We start from the raw sequence: 18,363 nt of genomic DNA, 5'->3' as shown, positions 1-18,363 counted from the left end.
AGGACCCCCAGAGGCCAATGCCAACAGAAAAAAGAGCCTTAGCAAAACAATCTTGAACCGAAGGGGCCACAACAAAATGAGGAGAAGAAAGATAGAAGAGCACTCTGTCCAAGGACCAGGATGGCTCAGGCGGAGCATGAGCAGGCCGGAGGTGATACAACGCCCGAGACAGCTTGCGAAACGGCGCAGAAGTAACATCAATACCGAAAGCAAGCTGCAGCGGCTCTGCCATTGCCGCACGATACGAGGGGACAGTATTAAGCATCAGATGACGGTCCTGAAACAACCAAGAGAGAAAGGACACCACCCCCCGAACCAAAAGCGAGGAACAATGACGAAGGGTCAAAAAGAACCTGAAGGACCGCCCGGAAGCTTCATACTGCTGCCGAGAGGAAACTCGCAGGTGAGAAACCAACAAGGAAGCCACCTGCTCACCATAAAGATGGTGATAAACACTAGTCAAAAACACCAAACGCGAAGACTCGTGGAGAAGAGCGAACCAGTCACGTACCGGACCGGCCCGATCTCCTGAAAGAGGCAGAGCCGTGGAAAAACCTCCGGGTTCGGACACTGGGCAAGCAGCACCTGAAACCACGGCTGGGCCGGCCACCACGGGGCCAAGTGAACCCCTCGATCCCAGTAAGTCTCCAAGCGAGCCAAGACCTGGAGCAGCAGCTGAACCGCGGGAAAGAGGTACAGAAACCCCCACCTCGACCAGTCCTGTCGGAAAGCGTCGATCCCGACGGCCTCGCTGTCGGGGAAGGGCACCACGTAAACCAGAAGATGCCTCGACCACGCTGACGTGAAGAGGTCCACCTCCAGGCGCCCGAACGTCCGGCAGAACAAACTGAAGAAGTCGGCATCGACCGTCCATTCCATGGACAGGGGAACGAACCTGGACAGGCTGTCCGCCAGGACGTTGGACACCCCTTGGACATGAACCGCCAGGAGAGCCAAACCCCGAGAACTCAGCAGACGAGTCACCCGAAGCGACCAACCCCAAAGAGCCTAAGACTGCATCGAACCCCCTCGGTTCAGGCAATGAACCACCGGGGAGCAGTCCGAATGGAGCCGGATCGTCGATCCGCGGGCGACCCGAATCCTCCGAAGCACAAACCACATCGCCACGAACTCATGCACCGTACTGTGGACCCGATGGAAGGACGGACCCCACCGCCCCTAGCCGGCCTGGTGAGCACTGGTCACAAAACCCCAGCTGAGAGACGACGCGTCCATGAACACATCAAGCGAGGACTCGGGCAAGTGCCAAGGCACTGAATCCTGAAAAACCCGAAGAGGAAGCCGGTGACGCAGCAGCCGACACAAGGCCCCCAGGGGTCGAACCCAGCGATCGCGAGAGAGGCGGAAGGGACGTCCCCGAAGGAACCAGAACAGCCAAGTTTGTTGGCCAAACCCAACCTGGTGGGTAGGCCAACATCGCGAAGTTCAGGCTCCCGCACAAACCCTCGAGCAACTGTCGGGTGACCCAGGAGCCCCCCAGAAACAGACACAGGCGAGACCGCAGCCGAAAGAAGAGAGACTGGAGAAAGAGACAAGGAAGCGGTCCCAGAGTCCCACACAAGACCCAGCCAGGACCGAACCTGGGAGGGCACCAGACGGGACTTCCACCAGTTCACCAGGAACCCAAACCCGGCGAGCTGGGAAAGCACCAAAACCCTGACGAGCAGACACGCAGACTGACTGGGAGCCCAAACCAGCCAGTCGTGGAGGTAAGCCAACACCCGAACACCTAACAGATGCAGACGGGCCACTACGACCCAGGCAAGGCGTATGAAAACGCGAGGTGCCAGGTTCAACCCGAAAGGGAGACAACGAAGGCGATAGCACTGATGCCACACAACAAAACTCAGCCAGTCCGGAACCCCACATGAATAGGGATGTGCCAATACGCGTCCTTGAGGTCCAGGAACACCATCCAAGCGCCCAGCTCCAACAGAAGCCGGACCTGGGACAGAGTGGTCATTCAAAACGAGGGGCAAGAAACCCAAGGGCTTCAAACGAGACAAGTCCAGAATGAACCACAGGTCCGCACAGTCCCGTTTCGGAACTGGATACAGTCAGGAAACCCACATGAGGGACGGTGTCGTTTCGACCACGCCCAAGCGTACCCACTCCAAGATGACCCGACAGAGCGCAGGAGAGGAAGCCTGCCCCATCAGCCCCGAACCCCCCTAGGAGGAGGAGGCACCTAATGCCACCGCAGGCCACGAGAAACGACCCGAAAAGCCCACAAATCGTGAGACCAGGCATGAGCGAACAGTCAGCCTCCCCCCCATCGCCCCGTCAATGGGGCGAACCGCAAAAGGGCCGCTGCCCCTTACGAAAACCCGACTTGTGCGCAGAGCGGACACCGCGCCGATCAGGCACAGGCGGGACCGCAGGCGGCACCGGCACTGAAATCGACACCTGTGGCCCACCCCGACGAACGGAACCGCGAGCCCTGGTACGATCCAGCTGGGAAGGAACACCCCCGAAAGAGCCAGAAGAGACTGGGTGTAGGCAGCTCGTGCATTGAAAGGTAGGTTTAGGTTGTTGCAACGTGCTCGGGTTGTCGCTTCCCCGGACGCCCCGAGGCTGCCCCCCTTTGTGTATAGGGACCCGGACCAAGGGGTGTTGGTCGCTTCGGCCTTGGTTCCGTTCGCGCCCCCTTGTTCTTCCCCCTTCAGTGGTTCATTCTGCTCCCCCCCCCCCTCCCCTGCTTCTGGCCCTTAAGCATCTGAGGGCTTCGGGGTCGGGGTGGGCTTTAGAGGTCTCTGAGACTCGGGCAGTTTCGGGGGTTGCCCCGTCCGGGGTGGCTATGGAGGCATTCGAGTCTGTTCCTCGGGCCGATGCTCCGGGGTCTGACCAGTGGGCCCCTTCTCTTCTGGCTCTTTCGGCTGCCCCGGCTGCCCCGGCTTTTTCTTGTGAGGCTGGGACTTTGGAGGACAGCTTGACGCCGGGGCCTGGTGCAAAGGCTCCTGGGGTTGGGGAGGAGCTGACTTGGGGGCCTTGGGCTCCATTGGACCCGCCTGGATTTTCCGTCCTTCTGAGCGGGGCAAGGAGTGGGGTTTTCCTTTCCCCCCGCTGCGTACGATTTGGATTTGGGTTCTGCTCCTCCTAGGGTTCGGTTCCATGTCCCTGTGGATTCTTCGGTTCCGTCTTACCAGAGGTTTTCGGCTACCCGCATCTCTCTGCCTGAGTTGTGGTCGGCATTTGCAGCTTACCTCCTGCGTGACCCGGAGTACGCCTCCATAATGTATCCTTCTTCATTCAGGTTTGGATCGTCATGTCCTTACTGAGTGCGTTATGAGGTTCTGGGGTCATCCTGGCTTGCAGACTGTCCCTTGTTTTCGCTGGATGCTTGGGACTCGTTCTGTCGGACCCGCACGTTTGAGTGGTGTGAGGCACTGACGGTAGTCCAGGTTTACCTGGGGGGCGATTTTGAGCACCTTACTGAGTGTCTTTTCGCTCCTGCCCTTCTGCGGGATGTTGGTGCAGTGCAGCTCTATGTGCAGGTTCCCACCCTGTCGGCTGCTCTTGTGGCAGAGGATTTGCGCTCTCGTGGCTTTTTGGCTTCGGTCCTGGGTTTCTTTTCCCTTCTGGAGCTATCTTCGGATTGGCTTGCGGAGGATATTGAGGCGCTTGGGGCCGTTCCTGGGTCTGACGCCTTGGTCTCAGCTGCTCGGGTGTCATCTGCCATGTTGAAGCTCTTGGCACCGATCCTGCAGGAGGCGTTGCTGCGGTTTTTCGCTGCACGTTTCACGTGTCATCAGGCGGTCCTTGCTTCCTCTTTGGAATCTGCTTGGGCCCTGGTTCTTAGGTTGCCTTCTCCCTTTTGTCCTCTGCTTTTTGAGGCTTCTGCGGTTGAGCGGTATATTCAGGCGGCTTCTTCCTCTTGCCGCCCTATGTCTGAGTTGTTGGTGCTCCGGGGGAATGGGGGTGTTCCTTCCCGGCGGGATCGTACCAGGGCTCGCGGTTCCGTTTGTCGGGGTGGGCCACAGGTGTCGGGTTCAGTGTCGGTGCCGCCTGCGGTCCCGCCTGTGCCTGATCGGAGCGGTGTCCGCTCTGCGCACAAGTCGGGTTTTCGTAAGGGGCAGCGGCCCTTTCGCGGTTAGTCCCATTGACGGGGCGATGGGGGGGAGGCTGACTGTTCGCTCACGCCTGGTCTCACGATTTGTGGGCTTTCGGGTCGTTTCTCGTGGCCTGCAGTGGCATTGGGTGCCTCCTCCTCCTACGGGGGGTTCGGGGCTGATGGGGCAGGCTTCCTCTCCTGCGCTCTGTCGGGTCATCTTGGAGTGGGTACGCTTGGGCGTGGTCGAAACGACACCGTTCCTCATGTGGGTTTCCTGACTGTATCCAGTTCCAAAACGGGACTGTGCGGACCTGTGGTTCATTCTGGACTTGTCCCGTTTGAAGCCCTTGGGTTTCTTGCCCCTCGTTTTGAATGACCACTCTGTCCCAGGTCCGGCTTCTGTTGGAGCTGGGCACTTGGATGGTGTCCCTGGACCTCTAGGACGCGTATTGGCACATCCCTATTCATGTGGGGTTCCGGGACTGGCTGAGTTTTGTTGTGTGGCATCAGTGCTATCGCCTTCGTTGTCTCCCTTTCGGGTTGAACATGCTTGTTTGCTTGTTTTTCTTTCGGGGAGTTCTGTCCACTCGTTTGTCAATTTTCATTGTTAACCAGAATAGGGGGTTTGTTTTGTGGCGCTTATCTTTCTGGGTGCCTGTCCCGGACGATGGCAGATATAGAATGCTCCAAATCACATGTGCATTTCTATGGGCCATTGCTCCCCGTGCCTCTGTGAGGGGGGGCCAGGTTCTGCCTCGTGGTCCCCGGTAGGCTAGAACTCCACCCATATCGACTGATGCAAAATAGTTAGGGTATCTATATCAGCCATGGAAAGCTCCCTGGAGCCGTAGGGGCTTTCCCCAGAAAAACACACACACACACACACATGACATAAATGTCATGTTATGGAATGTGGAATAAGAGAACATAGACCCCACACAACCTATATATTATGTGAGAAATCTTTAAAGAATTCTGATAAAGAAAGAGATCTAGGGGTGGTTCTAGATAGAAAACTATCACCTGAGGACCACATAAAGAATATTGTGCAAGGAGCCTATGCTATGCTTTCTAACTTCAGAATTGCATTTAAATACATGGATGGTGATATACTAAAGAAATTGTTCATGACTTTTGTTAGGCCAAAGCTAGAATATGCAGCTGTTGTGTGGTGCCCATATCTTAAGAAGCACATCAACAAACTGGAAAAGGTGCAAAGACATGCTACTAAGTGGCTCCCAGAACTGAAGGGTAAGAGCTATGAGGAGAGGTTAGAAGCATTAAACATGCCAAAACTAGAAGACAGAAGAAAAAGAGGTGATATGATCACTACATACAAAATAGTAACAGGAATTGATAAAATCGACAGGGAAGATTTCCTGAGACCTGGCACTTCAAGAACAAGAGGTCATAGATTTAAACTAGCTAAACACAGATGCCGAAGAAATATAAGAAAATTCACCTTCGCAAATAGAGTGGTAGACGGTTGGAACAAGTTAAGTGAGAAGGTGGTGGAGGCCAAGACCGTCAGTAGTTTCAAAGCGTTATATGACAAAGAGTGCTGGGAAGACGGGACACCACGAGCGTAGCTCTCATCCTGTAACTACACTTAGGTAATTACACACACACACACACTGTGTGTGTGTGTGTGTGTTTACACTATTTTGCTTACACTATTATTTATTTTTACACTGTTGTGTGTTAACACTAACACAGTGTTAGAGTGCTGGGTAGACGGGACACCACAAGTGTAGCTCTCATCCTGTAACTACACTTAGGTAATTACACACATTTTCGTAGCAGAGTGCACCACTGTACTCTTGTACTCTTATGACTGAGTGGACGTGAGGTGCGATGGAGAAAAATGAGATTGTCTTTGCATAGGCTACATCTCCACCCAAAACTTGTGGCAGCAGCAGGAAGGACCTTGAGCTTGAAAGGTCAAGAGGACACTGTAGACAGTCTGAAAGGTTGCAAAATAAAAATCATAAAAAGAACCTATGGAACAGAGTTTGAATGGGCTTGGCACACAGCCATGAGGAATTACCCCAGATGCCCACAGCACTGGCCAGTCCCCACAGACCAGAAACCATGAGTGCAGAACTCAAGAGGCCATGAGGCACAATGCATGAAAAATCACAATGGAAACAGCCTATGAGAGAAGGGTAGTAAACACCTGGAAACTTGGGATACACACCCTAGTCTAAAAACCCAAGGAAAACAGTCAAGCAAGCAGTTCAGAGTGCAGGGACAGGGTACCCAGCCCAAGGCAAACATCCCAGGAGCCACAATCCAGAAACTACAGCCCTAGTGTAGGGCTGTAGTTTCCATAGACCAGGGGCATGCAAATCAGAGGCCAAAGCAGAAAGCATAGTAACAGGGCAAACAACCATATGAAAAACCAAATGGTGGGCAGTTTGGTCTGCAGGAAAAGTACCCAGAAACACTAGAGCATATAACCAGGAGCCCCAGAGCAAACCAGCCAGGATACCAGAGTACCGTACCAGGGTATAACAACCGTGTGCACTGAGGCACACAACCAGGTGAGCAGTGAAGGGAAACTTCCAAACCATGTGATGCAAACATGTACAACTCGAGCAATGAAAGAAGTGGACCCAACAGAATTTAACTATTAAAATCCCAAAGAAAAGTAGCAATACAAAATTCACCTCGGGCACAACGAGGCTTCAACCAGTGGAGGTGCACAAGGCCTTGAGCCAGACACGGTCTACAGGGTGGATCATGGAGGAAATGTTCAAACGTTCCAGCAGCCTCTCTTGTTCCCAACAAGAAAGCCAAAACCTGCCCAACACCAGCATCAGATAATCGCAAAGATATTGAAAGGTCAGCTGTAGGGGAGAGAGGAATGCCCTCCTGGTGTCCGATATCAACCTCAACCAAATCAAAGGCTGAGCAGGCACTGAGACTTCTGCCAGCTGTTATTCAGTGGTGGAGTGAATTACTCTTTCCACAGTCTTCCCTTCCAAACTACATGACACAACCATTTGTAGTTACTTCATCATGGAGAGACAAGTTGACTAGAGCCTATCAAGTGAATTGTATACTGGGTGCACCATCCAAGCTATGGCTTGATGAGCAACTGAAGGGGCCTTGCTCAGAAATGAATTATAATTACAATAATTATAGCAGGAAAAAAAGTGTCACTAATAGCTTATGACAAGAATTTCTACAGAAATGCACTATACAACAACAAATTTTTACTCATTGTGTATACCTCTTCCTTTTCAAAGTTTCTGTGAGTATCCTTTGTTTCAATACTCAGTACAGACGAATTTTCCAGCAGGTCGTAATGAGCTTCTTTTGATTGTACTGATTGAACAATAGTCTGCTGCTTTCTCTCCCTCACAAGTGATAGGAAAAAACCACTTGCAATTCCAAGGCCACTATCAGATATTTTTGTGCCTGAAATATTTAAAACCAATGAAATGAGTGTGCTAATTGCTAATTCTACAGAACCCAAGCCTTAGTCAAATAACACAAGAAGTCATGAGAGAAGAAAAGAGGGGATGAGTTGCTGTCCCAGGACCTAAAAGCGTGTGAACCACGTGAAAGAGTACAGCACAGCTGGTGACACTTGTTAAATTGCTTGTACAGTGTTGGTTAATACAGTTAACCAATACTGTGTAGAAATTAACAATGTGTAGAGAGAAATCTTTAATGAATGCTGCTAGTTAATATAATTAAAGAAAATACAAAGCATTACCAACAGGCAATCAGAGTAACTGTTGTTCTGGCACAGGGATGCTTACTCATCAGTAGGTACTGATAGGTAAGTTCAGTTGGGTCACAGCCCAATCCGTCCTCTTAAAAATAACGTCACTTTTCGCTCGTATGCGCGCTATGGCCAAATTTGGATGTAATTTGAAATGAAATCGACTCACAAAAGTGACGTACTGTTCCATTTTCTGTTTGAGTCGTCCGGCCTACGCGGACAGGTTAGGAGAGGAAACTTTCAATCACAGTTTTTCATAACAGTTTTGAAACTTTATGAGAATTTTCTGCCCACCTAACCTACCAGAGGACCCTTAACTTACTGTTGTTGAAAAAAAATCCCAAATTTATTTTCATTTTTTTTTTCATTTTCAAATTACGTCCACTTTCGGCCATACGGGTAAACGGCCAAAAGCGACATTTTTAAGAGGACAGGTTGCACAGCCAAATAAATGGTATAAATGGTCAGAGGTTTGTGGCAGGACAACTGTTTGGGTAACATTTCCCTTGCCTGATTGATGCTTCTGTTCACCTCATTATGAACAGATCTCATGGATCTCACCTTATGGAACAGCCAAATTAGATAGAACAGAAAGAGAAGAGAAGTAAGATGAGATAAGAGAGAGAGAGAGAGAGAGAGTGCGAGATGAGAGAAATTAAATTTTCAAAGCAATTTTAGTTTATCTGAATTTTCATATAGTGTATGGAAAAATTTTTCCTCCTCATGTGTCTCAACCTTACAGGATTTCCGAAGCAGAAGAAAATGTTTGCGAGTCAAGTAACCACGCACTACAGCTTGAATTCTTGTGGCTGCAAAATCCATAATTCTTGTGACTGACAAACCACCAGCTTCCATTAGAACTTGTGCCACCTCCAGTTGTTCAGCTACATAAGCACAGTCTAGGGGAGTGTATCTAAAACGACAATTTAAAACAGGGCATTAGGATACACTTATTATAATATAAAGCATAAATCAACATGATATATAATAGTTATTGACCATTTTTTCAACAGGCACTTTCCAAAACTAAGTGATTTTTCAACAAGCAAATTTTAGAGAAAAGCTCCAGAGCTTAGCTAGCAGAGCTATCCTGATAGAGCTGCTTGTGAGTGAAAGCTGGTTTATGGTAACTTGTGCAATCAACAGATATATTTAGACATGGCCTGCCCTCCTGAGAAAACATCCAGTCTCAGTACTCTCTAACATTCATTACGGTCAACTGACATCTATTTAATATAAATAATAAAACCAAGTCACAAAAATATGCTAACACTCTAGGTTATCATGCAAATATGCAAGATTTTGGATGAACCAAGTGATGATAAATGGGCAATGCAGATGCAAAGTCAATACTGCAGTGTTGGACAGAGGCAGGAGTGAGAATGTAAGTAATATAAATGCTAAATTTTGTATCATTTGTGTCTTATTTTGATTGAAATAAAGTTAGTATGACAGCAATGCTCTTATTAAGATTAAGGATGGGTACCTTAACTTTAAGCTAACATTGAAACTGGCAAGTCTATTGACTTAAGGAAGGCAATCAGCAAGTCATATGTATTGATTGTGAATGCAATGTAGGAATTGGAAAAACCAGCATTGAATGTAATGAAACTGCCATTTTCTGGGTGAGCCCCGGAGGCTTTCTGGAGCTTATGGGCTAAAGACCGGGACATTAGCTATGGAGTTCAGAACTACCAGGGATCAGTGCCAGATCCTGGCCCCTTCAGAGAAGGTTTCAAGGAGCAATGGCCCCTGTAAAACCCCTTTGTGGATGGGAGTTTTCCCTTATCTGCCATCGACCGGGGATAGGCACCCAGAAAGGTAGGCATAACACAACAAACCCCCACATGGTAAGAAACTAAAACAAAATATTGAACAGAGAGGTAGAAACTCCCTACAATCCCAAGGAAACAAGCAAACATCACACTTTACTACCGTCCCAATCGTCTGTGCAGCCCTCCCCGCCCCGAGAGGTGGGAGGGGGAAGGCCCGGACCTACCGCGCCGGCTGCCTAGCATCAGTTCAAGCTAAGCTTCAACCAATGCGAAAAAAATGCCTTCCGGTGGGAGGGAGGGCTGCCAGGGAGCCTCCGGGGCTCACCCAGAAAATGGCGTTTCATTACATTCAATGCTGGTTTTCTGTGGGGAGCCCCTACGGCTCCCTGGAGCTTCATACACAAAGAGAAGGAAAAGAACCCGGGAGGCGGCCGCCACAAACTCCGCAATGCAAAGCCGAGACAACAGGCTGCAACCTGCGACCCAAGGCAACAAGAACGCACAGGAGCAGACACACGCATAAAGAATGGGCGGCCAAGAACCTGTGCGACCCTCAAATCCCCGCACCTGAAATGAGCCCTAGTCGTCACCAACACAGCAGCAAAAGCTGCAAACGTCTGAACAGCACGGGCGCAAGGACAGAAAGCAGGCTGGAAGACTTAAAAACTCTGTGGACGACCTGGGAGACCCGAGCCCTGAAGCAGGGAACGAGGGGAACCAGATCAACCCAAAGCGCATCCCTAGACATGGTACGCAGGTAATGGCAAAAAAGCCCAACCGGACAAGACAAGACGCGCCCCAGGCCGAACCAATCAAGGATCAATAACCCAAGAACCCCTCCAGAAAGCAGCTGTCTCGACCGTCGCCAGAAGGATGGAGAACGGCTGCAAACGTACAAACCTACTACCAGTAACAAAGAGCAGAAACCTGAACCGAAGGGGCTACCACAAACTGAGATGATAAGAAGGCACCTTGATCAAGGACCAGGACGGCTCAGGCGACGCATGAGCAGGCCGGAGGTGAAACAAAACACGAGAAAGCATATGAAAAGCAAACCGGAGCGGCTCCGCCAGCGCCGCACAAAACGAGGCGACAGTAAAAAACATCAAAACTGTAGTCCTGAAAACCAAAAAAAAGACAAGACAATCCGATGCAAAAAAGAAGACAACGTACTTAGAGCAAGAAAAAGGGCATAGAAACACCAGGAACGTCATATTGTCACTGAGACGAAGCTCGCAGGTGGGACACCATCAACAAAGCCACCTGATCGCCAGGAGATGGTGATACCCGCGTCAAAATACCTATAGGACCACGAAGCCCCTGTGGGGTTTCCCAGGGCCCTTAGCCTTGGTATCACACTAAGGGAAGCCCAGGCAGGGTATTGTGAACCAGCGCCCAAAACTACCGAGCAAACTTCTAGAAGCTGAACCCCCTGGGATGTGTCCACTCACAGGGGCCTAGCAGGGGCCTACCACCAAGAACACAGATGGATATAGAAAGACCCTCAATTGGAGAACGGGGGCAACCAACCACAGGCAGACCTCCCCCCCCCCTTCCCCCCAGGCAAGAAAACAAAAAAGAAAGAAAAACGCCCCAAGAGAAAAACATACCCAGGCGGAACTGAGCAAGCATTATAATAGGTGATAACTAGCACTGCAGTATACTCCGCACTCCTACCAGTGACGAAAACTACCTCCTACCCAGAGGCAAACAAGGGCCACAAAACCCCAGCTGACTCCAAAAATGGCCAAGTATCAAGCAGTAAAAGACACAGCGAAGGTTGGCCCCAAGGTGACATGTGGAAGGTGGCCCCAAGGTGACATGTGGAAGGTGGCCCCAAGGTGACATGTGGAAGGTGGCCCCAAGCCCTAAGGTCAGTACAGTACTAACAGGACAACTAGGAAAGAAAACCCTACACACAAGCACCCCGAGTACCGTTGAATATTACTCCTGGCGCACACACCACCTGTAGAGACTGACCATGTCACAAGGCACAGTAACTGAAATGAAAGCAGGAGTCAGAGGCACATGACCTGCCAGTATCACAACAGCCAAGAACTGCCGGTTGGATCGCTGGGGCGAGGGTCTGGGGCTCCCCCTTTCCCCTCTCGGGAAAGGGGGGGGGGGGAGATTGCGTAGACAGCAGCACGGCAACATGATGATGACATGCTCGTTTACTAATTTTTGTTTGGGGAGTTCTGTCCACTCGTTCGGCTTTAAGTAACAATATTTCCACCAGAATAGGGGTTTGTTTTCGGGTGGCCCCTTCCCTCACAAAACCAGCGTTGAATGTAATAAAACGCCATTTATTGGGTGAACCCCGGAGGCTCCCCTGGAGCTATCGGGCTAATACGTGATACATTAGACCACGGCATTAGTTTATGGAGTTCAGGCTACAGGGACCACAAACCAGAACCTGGTCCCCTCAGAGAGGTGCAGGGAGCAATGGCCCTGGAAAACCCCAGCCGTATTTGGGGGTTTTCCTTATCTGCCATCGACTGGGGTTAGGCACCCAGAAAGGTCGGCATAACAAACCAAAACCTCACATTGTAAGAAAATTACAACTAAAAACCAAAAAGAGAGAGGAAGAACTCCCTCCAATTTCAATGCATCAAGCAAACAAGCAAACAAGCAAACGTCACACTCCACTGCCACGTTGCTCGTCCGCACAGTCCTCCCATTCCCGCGCCAACTACCTAACGCTCCAGTTTGGAAGCTAAGCATCAAACAACGCAAAACAAATGCTAACCGAAGGGAGGGAGGGAGGGATCTGTCAAGGAGCCTCCGAGGCTCACCCAGAAACTGGCGTTTCATTACATTCAACACTGGTTTTCTGTGGGGAGCCCCTACGGCTCCCTGGAGCTACATAACGAAAGACAAGGAAAAGAAAGACTTACCCAGGAGGCGGCCGCCACACACACTTCTCAACGCGAAGTCGAGACAACTGAACACAACCGACGATCCAAAGCAACACAGGAACGCCCAGGAGCAGGAACTTTAACCACATAACGAGCGGTCAAGACCATGTTTGACCTTCAAAATCCCCATGCCCAAATATCAGGCCAAGACACGTTGCCAAACACAGCAGCCAATGCAGCAAACTTCCTAACGTCATGGGCATGAGGATATACCACAAGCAGGCTAGACTTAATAACCCTGCGGATGACCTGGAAGACCCGAGCGGTGAAACAGGGAATGAGGGAAACTGGATCAACCCAAAGTGCATCCGCAGCCACCGTACCTGAAGCACACAGATAACGGTGAAGAGCCACAACCGGACACAATACATGATGCACCCTCGGGCTGACCAACCAGGCATAAATGACCCAAGGGCCCCTCCGGAAAGCTGCCGTCTCGTTCTTGGCCTGAGAAGGAGAAGGCTGCACCCAAACAAACCGACCACCAGGACTGAAAGAGCAGAAACCCGTGCTGGAGGAGAGCATGAAGCTCACTGACCCGACCCCCAGATGGCAATGCCAACAGAAACAGGGCCTTGGAAGCACATCCTTGAACCGAAGGGGGCATCACAAACCAAGGAGAGGAAAAATAGGAGAGCTCCCTGTCCAAGGACCAGGATGACTCAGGCAGCGCATGAGCAGACTGGAGGTGAAACAAAGCATGAGAAAGCTTATGGAATGGGCAGAAGTGACATCCACCCTGAACGCAAGCTGAAGTGGTTCCACTGGCGCCGTGCGATACAAGGCAACAGTATTAGGCATCAGTTGACGGTCCTGAAAAAGCCAAGACAAAGGACAAGACAACCCAAACAGACATAGAAGACAACCTATGAAGAGAGAGAAAATGGCAGAAAGAACGCCAGGAAACTTCATACTGTCGCCAAGACAAAGCTCTCAGGTGGGACACTATCAACGGAGCCACCTGATCACCCACAAATGGTGATAAACCCGCGTCAAAAAGACCAGATGCAAAGAGTGGCGGAAAAGACCGAACCAGTCGTGCACCGGACCGGACCGACCTGCTGGGAGAGGCGGAGCAGCGGAAAACGCCCCAGGTTCGCACACGGAGTAAGCAGCGTCTGAAACCAAGGCTGGGCCAGCCACCAAGGGGCCACGAGGACTACTCTCCCTTAGTAGGACTCCAACTGAGCCAGAACCTGAAGCAACAGCTGGACCGGAGGAAAGAGGTACAGTACAGGCAACCCCAAATTGACCAGTTCTGTTGAAAGACATCCACAGTGAATGCCTAGCAGTCGGGGTAGGGCGCCACATAGATTGGGAGACGGCAAGACCACATCGACGCGAAGAAGTACACACTCCGTGTGTTCGTATGTTCGGCAGAGCCAACTGAAGGAGTCGGCGTCGACCGTTCATTCCGTGGACAGGGGAATGAACCGAGAAAGGCCATCTGCCAGGACTTTGGACACTTCCTGGATATGAACTGCACAGAAAGCCAAACCCCGAGAAGCCAGCAGATGAGCCACTTGAAGCTACCAGCCCCAAAGAGCCACAGACTAAAGGAAACCCCTGCAGTTCGGGCAATGAACCACCGGAGAACAGTCCAAATGGAGCTGGATGATCGAACCCTAAATGAGCCGAACCCTCCGAATCAACAGCCAAACTGTTGGCAACCGTGCTGTGAGCCCGACAGAAGGACGGATCCTATCACCCCTGGCTAGCCTGGTGAGCACTGGTTACAAAGCCCCAGCCAAGAGACGACGTGTCCATGACCACATCAGGTGAGGGCTCGGGTAGGTGGCAAGGCACTGAACCCCGAAAACCCCAAAGAGGAAGCCGGTTGCAACACAGCAACCGGTGCAAGGCCCCCGGAGGACGAACCCAGTGATCACAAGAGAAGCGTAAGGAACCAGAACAGATGGCGAAGCCAAACTTGACCCAGCGGGCAGACCAGCACAGTGAAGTTCAAACTCCCGCACAACTGTTCGAGCAACCACTGAGTGACCTGGGTTCAAACCTGGGACAGAAGCAGATGGGACTTCCTCCAGTTCACCAGGAACCCAAACCCGGCAAGCTGGGAAAGAATCAAACCCCTGACAAGCGGACCGACTGGGAGCCCACACCAGCCAGTTGTCGAGGTAGGGCAGGACCTGAACCCCAAGCAGACGTAGACGAGTCACCACAACCCGGGTAAGACGCGTGAATATGTGAGGTGCCAGATTCAAGCCAAAAGGAAGGCAACGAAAGTGGTAAGCCTGACGCCCCACCACAAAACCTAACCAGTCCCTGAACCCTGGATGAATAGAAATGTGCCAATACGTATCCTTGAAGTCCAATGGACACCATCCAGGCACCTGGCTCCAAAAGAAGCTGGACTTGAGACAGAGTAGTCATCCGTAAGGAGGGGCAAGGAATCCATGGGTTCAGACAGGACAAGTCCAGAATGAACCTCAGATCCGCACAGTCCCATTTCGGCACTGGAAACAGGCGTGAAACCCACCTGAGGGACAGGGTCGTTTCAACCACGCCCAAGCACACCCACTCTAAGATGGCCTAACGAAGCTCAAGGGAAGAAGCCTGCCCAGCCAGCCCCGAACCCCCCGAAGGGGAAGGAGCCGCCCAACGACACCACAGGCTGGATGACACGACTGAAAATGCCCACAAATTGTGGGACCAAGTGCGAGCAAACAGAACGAGCCTCTCCCCATCGCCTCGTCAATGGGGAACCGCAAAAGGGCCAACACCCCTTACAAGAAGCCGGCGCACAAACAGAGCTGTCATCGTGCTGACAAGACTACACCGGCTTCGAAGGCAACGTTGACTCAGAAAATGGCACCAATGGCCTACCTCGACCAGCGGAACCCCGAGCCCTGGCAACAACCCTTCCGAGAAGACCAAGAACGGCGGCCCCGGAAAACCAACAAGTCCAACATAGGACGACAACTAGATGAAGCCGCCTGCAGAAACCATGTGACAGCAGACTCCACAAACAGAAACAGACAAAACGGCGATGAAAATCTAAGAGCCAGGGCCCAAGCGGATTCCAAAGAGAGAAGCAAGCACAGCCTGACAGCACTCGAGGCGAGAAGCAAAAAACAGAGACACCGTCTCCTTCAGGATAGGTGCAAATAGCTTCAACAATACAACTGACGCCTGAGCCGCCGAGGACAGCACATCAAATGAAGGCCCAGCACTCGATGCCTCCACATCCTCCTCAAGCAAGGCTGAAGACAGCTCAAGAAGGAAAAAGAAGCACAAAACTGAAGCCAAATGCCTACAGGTTCACAAATCCTCAGCAACCGTGGACACCGAAAGAGTAGGAACCTGCACGTGCAGGTGCACAAGGCCAACATCCCGAGAAAGCACAGGGGTGAACATATATGCATTAAGGCACTCAAACTCGCCCCCCAGGTAAACTTGCAGAGTGGAAGAAGTTTCTCACCACTCAAGAGTGTGAGTCCGTCACAACCCATGCCATGCCCCCAATGAAAAGAATGGGCAGTCTGCTAGCCAGGAAGACTCTGTAACCTCCAAACGCACCTAATATGGGGAAGAACCAAACTCAAATAAGGACGGATACATCACGGAGGCAGAATCTGGGTCTTGCAGGAAGTATGCCACAAGAACCTCCCGAGGGAAGATACGAGAGGCAAAAAACCTTCGGAAGGATGGGGCCAAGGAACCCAATGGAGCCCGGAACCAAACCTGGGGAGGAGCCAACCCTAAATCATACTCATACAGGGAAGGAGGGTAAGAAATCCACCCCCCCCTACAACAACAAGCCCCGCAAAGAGGGCACCAACACCCAAGTAGAGTCAAAGTGGGCCCAAGGGGGCCCAACTTCTCCCCAGCCCAGTGAGCCCCCAACTTGGGACCTGGGGCAAAGCAGTCCCCCCAATACCCTCTACCCCGAAGAAAAGACAGAGTCCAGGGAAAAGGCTGAATAGAAGAGGGTCTGTTGGTCGGACTCCGAAACCCTCAGACGTTCAGAAGCCGGACGCAAGAAGGAGGGGGGGGGGGGGGGGCAGGGTGAACAACAGGGAAAGGACCAGGGAGCCCGGACTGAACCAAAGTCGAAGCGAATAACGCTCCCAGGTCTGGAGTCCCTATAATCAAAGCGGGTCAGCCGCGGGGGCATCCGGGTGGGGAAACCAACCTAGTGTGTTGCAGGAACCTGAACCTAGCATGCAATGCAGATGCTGCCTGTACCCTAACAGTAATGTCATCAGAACAGTACTGGAGAACAAGCAGAGAACGTGACTCGCAAGACTCCGGGTCAAAGGTATTGTCAACCCAACCCGCAAACCCACACGAGGCAGGATGGAACTCAGAAGATTCATCCGTATGTCCACCATGCCCAGACAGGGTTTTCCCAGGGCCCATAGGCTGACTGTTACGGGAAGCCCGAGCAAGGTGTTGCTAATCGGTTAAGACCCAAAGCCTAACAAGGAGGAGATCAAAACACTAAAACCCCTGCGATATATACAATCATGAGGACCTAGCAGAGGGCCACCAAAACATTAGAAGTGGAACTATAGCCACACCAGGCAGACCCCCCCCCCCACCAGGCAATAAAAAAAAAAAACCCGCAAAAGTATAAAGTCCCCAGAGGAAACATGAGCCCGATAGTTCCAGCGAGCCGTAGGGGCTCCCCACAGAAAAACTGGTGGATTCTCCACCCAAGTTCATGTAAAATATCTTGTTCCTGGCTGATCAAAATGACTCCAAACCTTCATTAGAAACACAAGAATACTCCAGTGCATCAAATTTCCCAATTTCTAACAATTAATGTCAATGAAAACTACAGTACAACAATTACCAAAATCTAAAGTAGAACAATAACAACATTTGGTAAACACAAATTTCATGGTTTAACTGCAAAAGTTGTCTGTTTTTTTAACATTTGGATACTTAATAAAGTTACATTAAAACTTGTTTGATTCCAAAGTCAATGACAGCACCATATATTATTATCAATGAGAATAAAAGCTGAAAATAGGGAGCAGCTTTCAAGCAAAGTTTTAAAATGGTACATTGTACAATATATCACATGTCATATTGCATCAAACTTTTCACCTGTCATTTGTTGTTTGTGTGTAGTTTGGATAAGCATGAAAATCAAGCAAAGTATTAACAGCCCCTAGATGTCCCTGCTGTGCAGCCCAGTGAAGAGGACTCTGTCCCTGCAAAGACATTCACATATGATAAAACCAGCATTGAATGTAATGAAACGCCATTTTCTGGGTGAGTCCCCAGAGGCTCCCCGGAGCTTACTAGGCTGATATGCTAATGTCAGACTTTGGCATCAGTCATGTGTATGGAGTTCTTATGGGCCTACCGGGGACCACGAGCCAGAACCTAGCCCCCTCTAGAGGGGCAAGGGGAGCACTGGCCTATAGAAATCCCCGTGTAATTGGAAGCAGTCTGTGTCTGCCATCGACCGGGTTAGGTACCCAGAAAGGTAGGTGTCCCAAAACAAACCCCTATTCTGGTGAAAATTGCAACCAAAAGCTGAACGAGTGGATAGAACTCCCCAAACAAAAACGAGCAAACTAGTATGATGTCACCCGTCGTCGTGCCGCTGTCTGCGCAGTCCCCCCTCCCCCCCCCCTCCCCGGGAGGAGGAAGGGTTAGCCCCAGACCTACCGCACTGGCGATCCGCACCCCAGTTCTGAGGCGGGATGTCAAAACATGTGAAAAAAACACCGACCGGAGGGAGGGATGCCGGGGAGCCTCCGGGACTCACCCAAAAAGTGGCGTTTCATTACATTCAATGCTGGTTTTCTGGGGGGAGCCCCTACGGCTCCCTGGAGCTAACTACCCACAGAGGAATAAGAATAGGGACTTACCCGGGAGGCAGTTGCTGTT

The 18,363-nt window shown here is 51.1% G+C and overlaps 1 protein-coding gene across 6 annotated transcripts in view; it reads right to left on the bottom strand.

Annotated features, from left to right (window-relative positions):
* The window catches only part of LOC123757979 (inversin), a 195,027-nt gene that overhangs the window by 49,257 nt on the left and 127,407 nt on the right, over positions 1-18,363 (bottom strand). For all 6 annotated transcript variants that reach the window (XM_069338860.1, XM_045742048.2, XM_069338859.1 and 3 more), the window contains 3 exons: positions 17,572-17,678; positions 8,546-8,718; positions 7,308-7,495 (listed from right to left, as the gene is read on the bottom strand). In XM_069338860.1, the coding sequence (XP_069194961.1) occupies positions 7,308-7,495; positions 8,546-8,718; positions 17,572-17,678 (468 nt within the window). The remainder of the gene's footprint in view (positions 1-7,307; positions 7,496-8,545; positions 8,719-17,571; positions 17,679-18,363) is intronic.

This window comes from Procambarus clarkii, chromosome 40, assembly GCF_040958095.1.
Source record: "Procambarus clarkii isolate CNS0578487 chromosome 40, FALCON_Pclarkii_2.0, whole genome shotgun sequence".
Taxonomy (NCBI): domain Eukaryota; kingdom Metazoa; phylum Arthropoda; class Malacostraca; order Decapoda; family Cambaridae; genus Procambarus; species Procambarus clarkii.
Note: the sequence above shows the minus strand (reverse complement) of the source record. Positions and strands in the feature narration are given on the sequence as shown.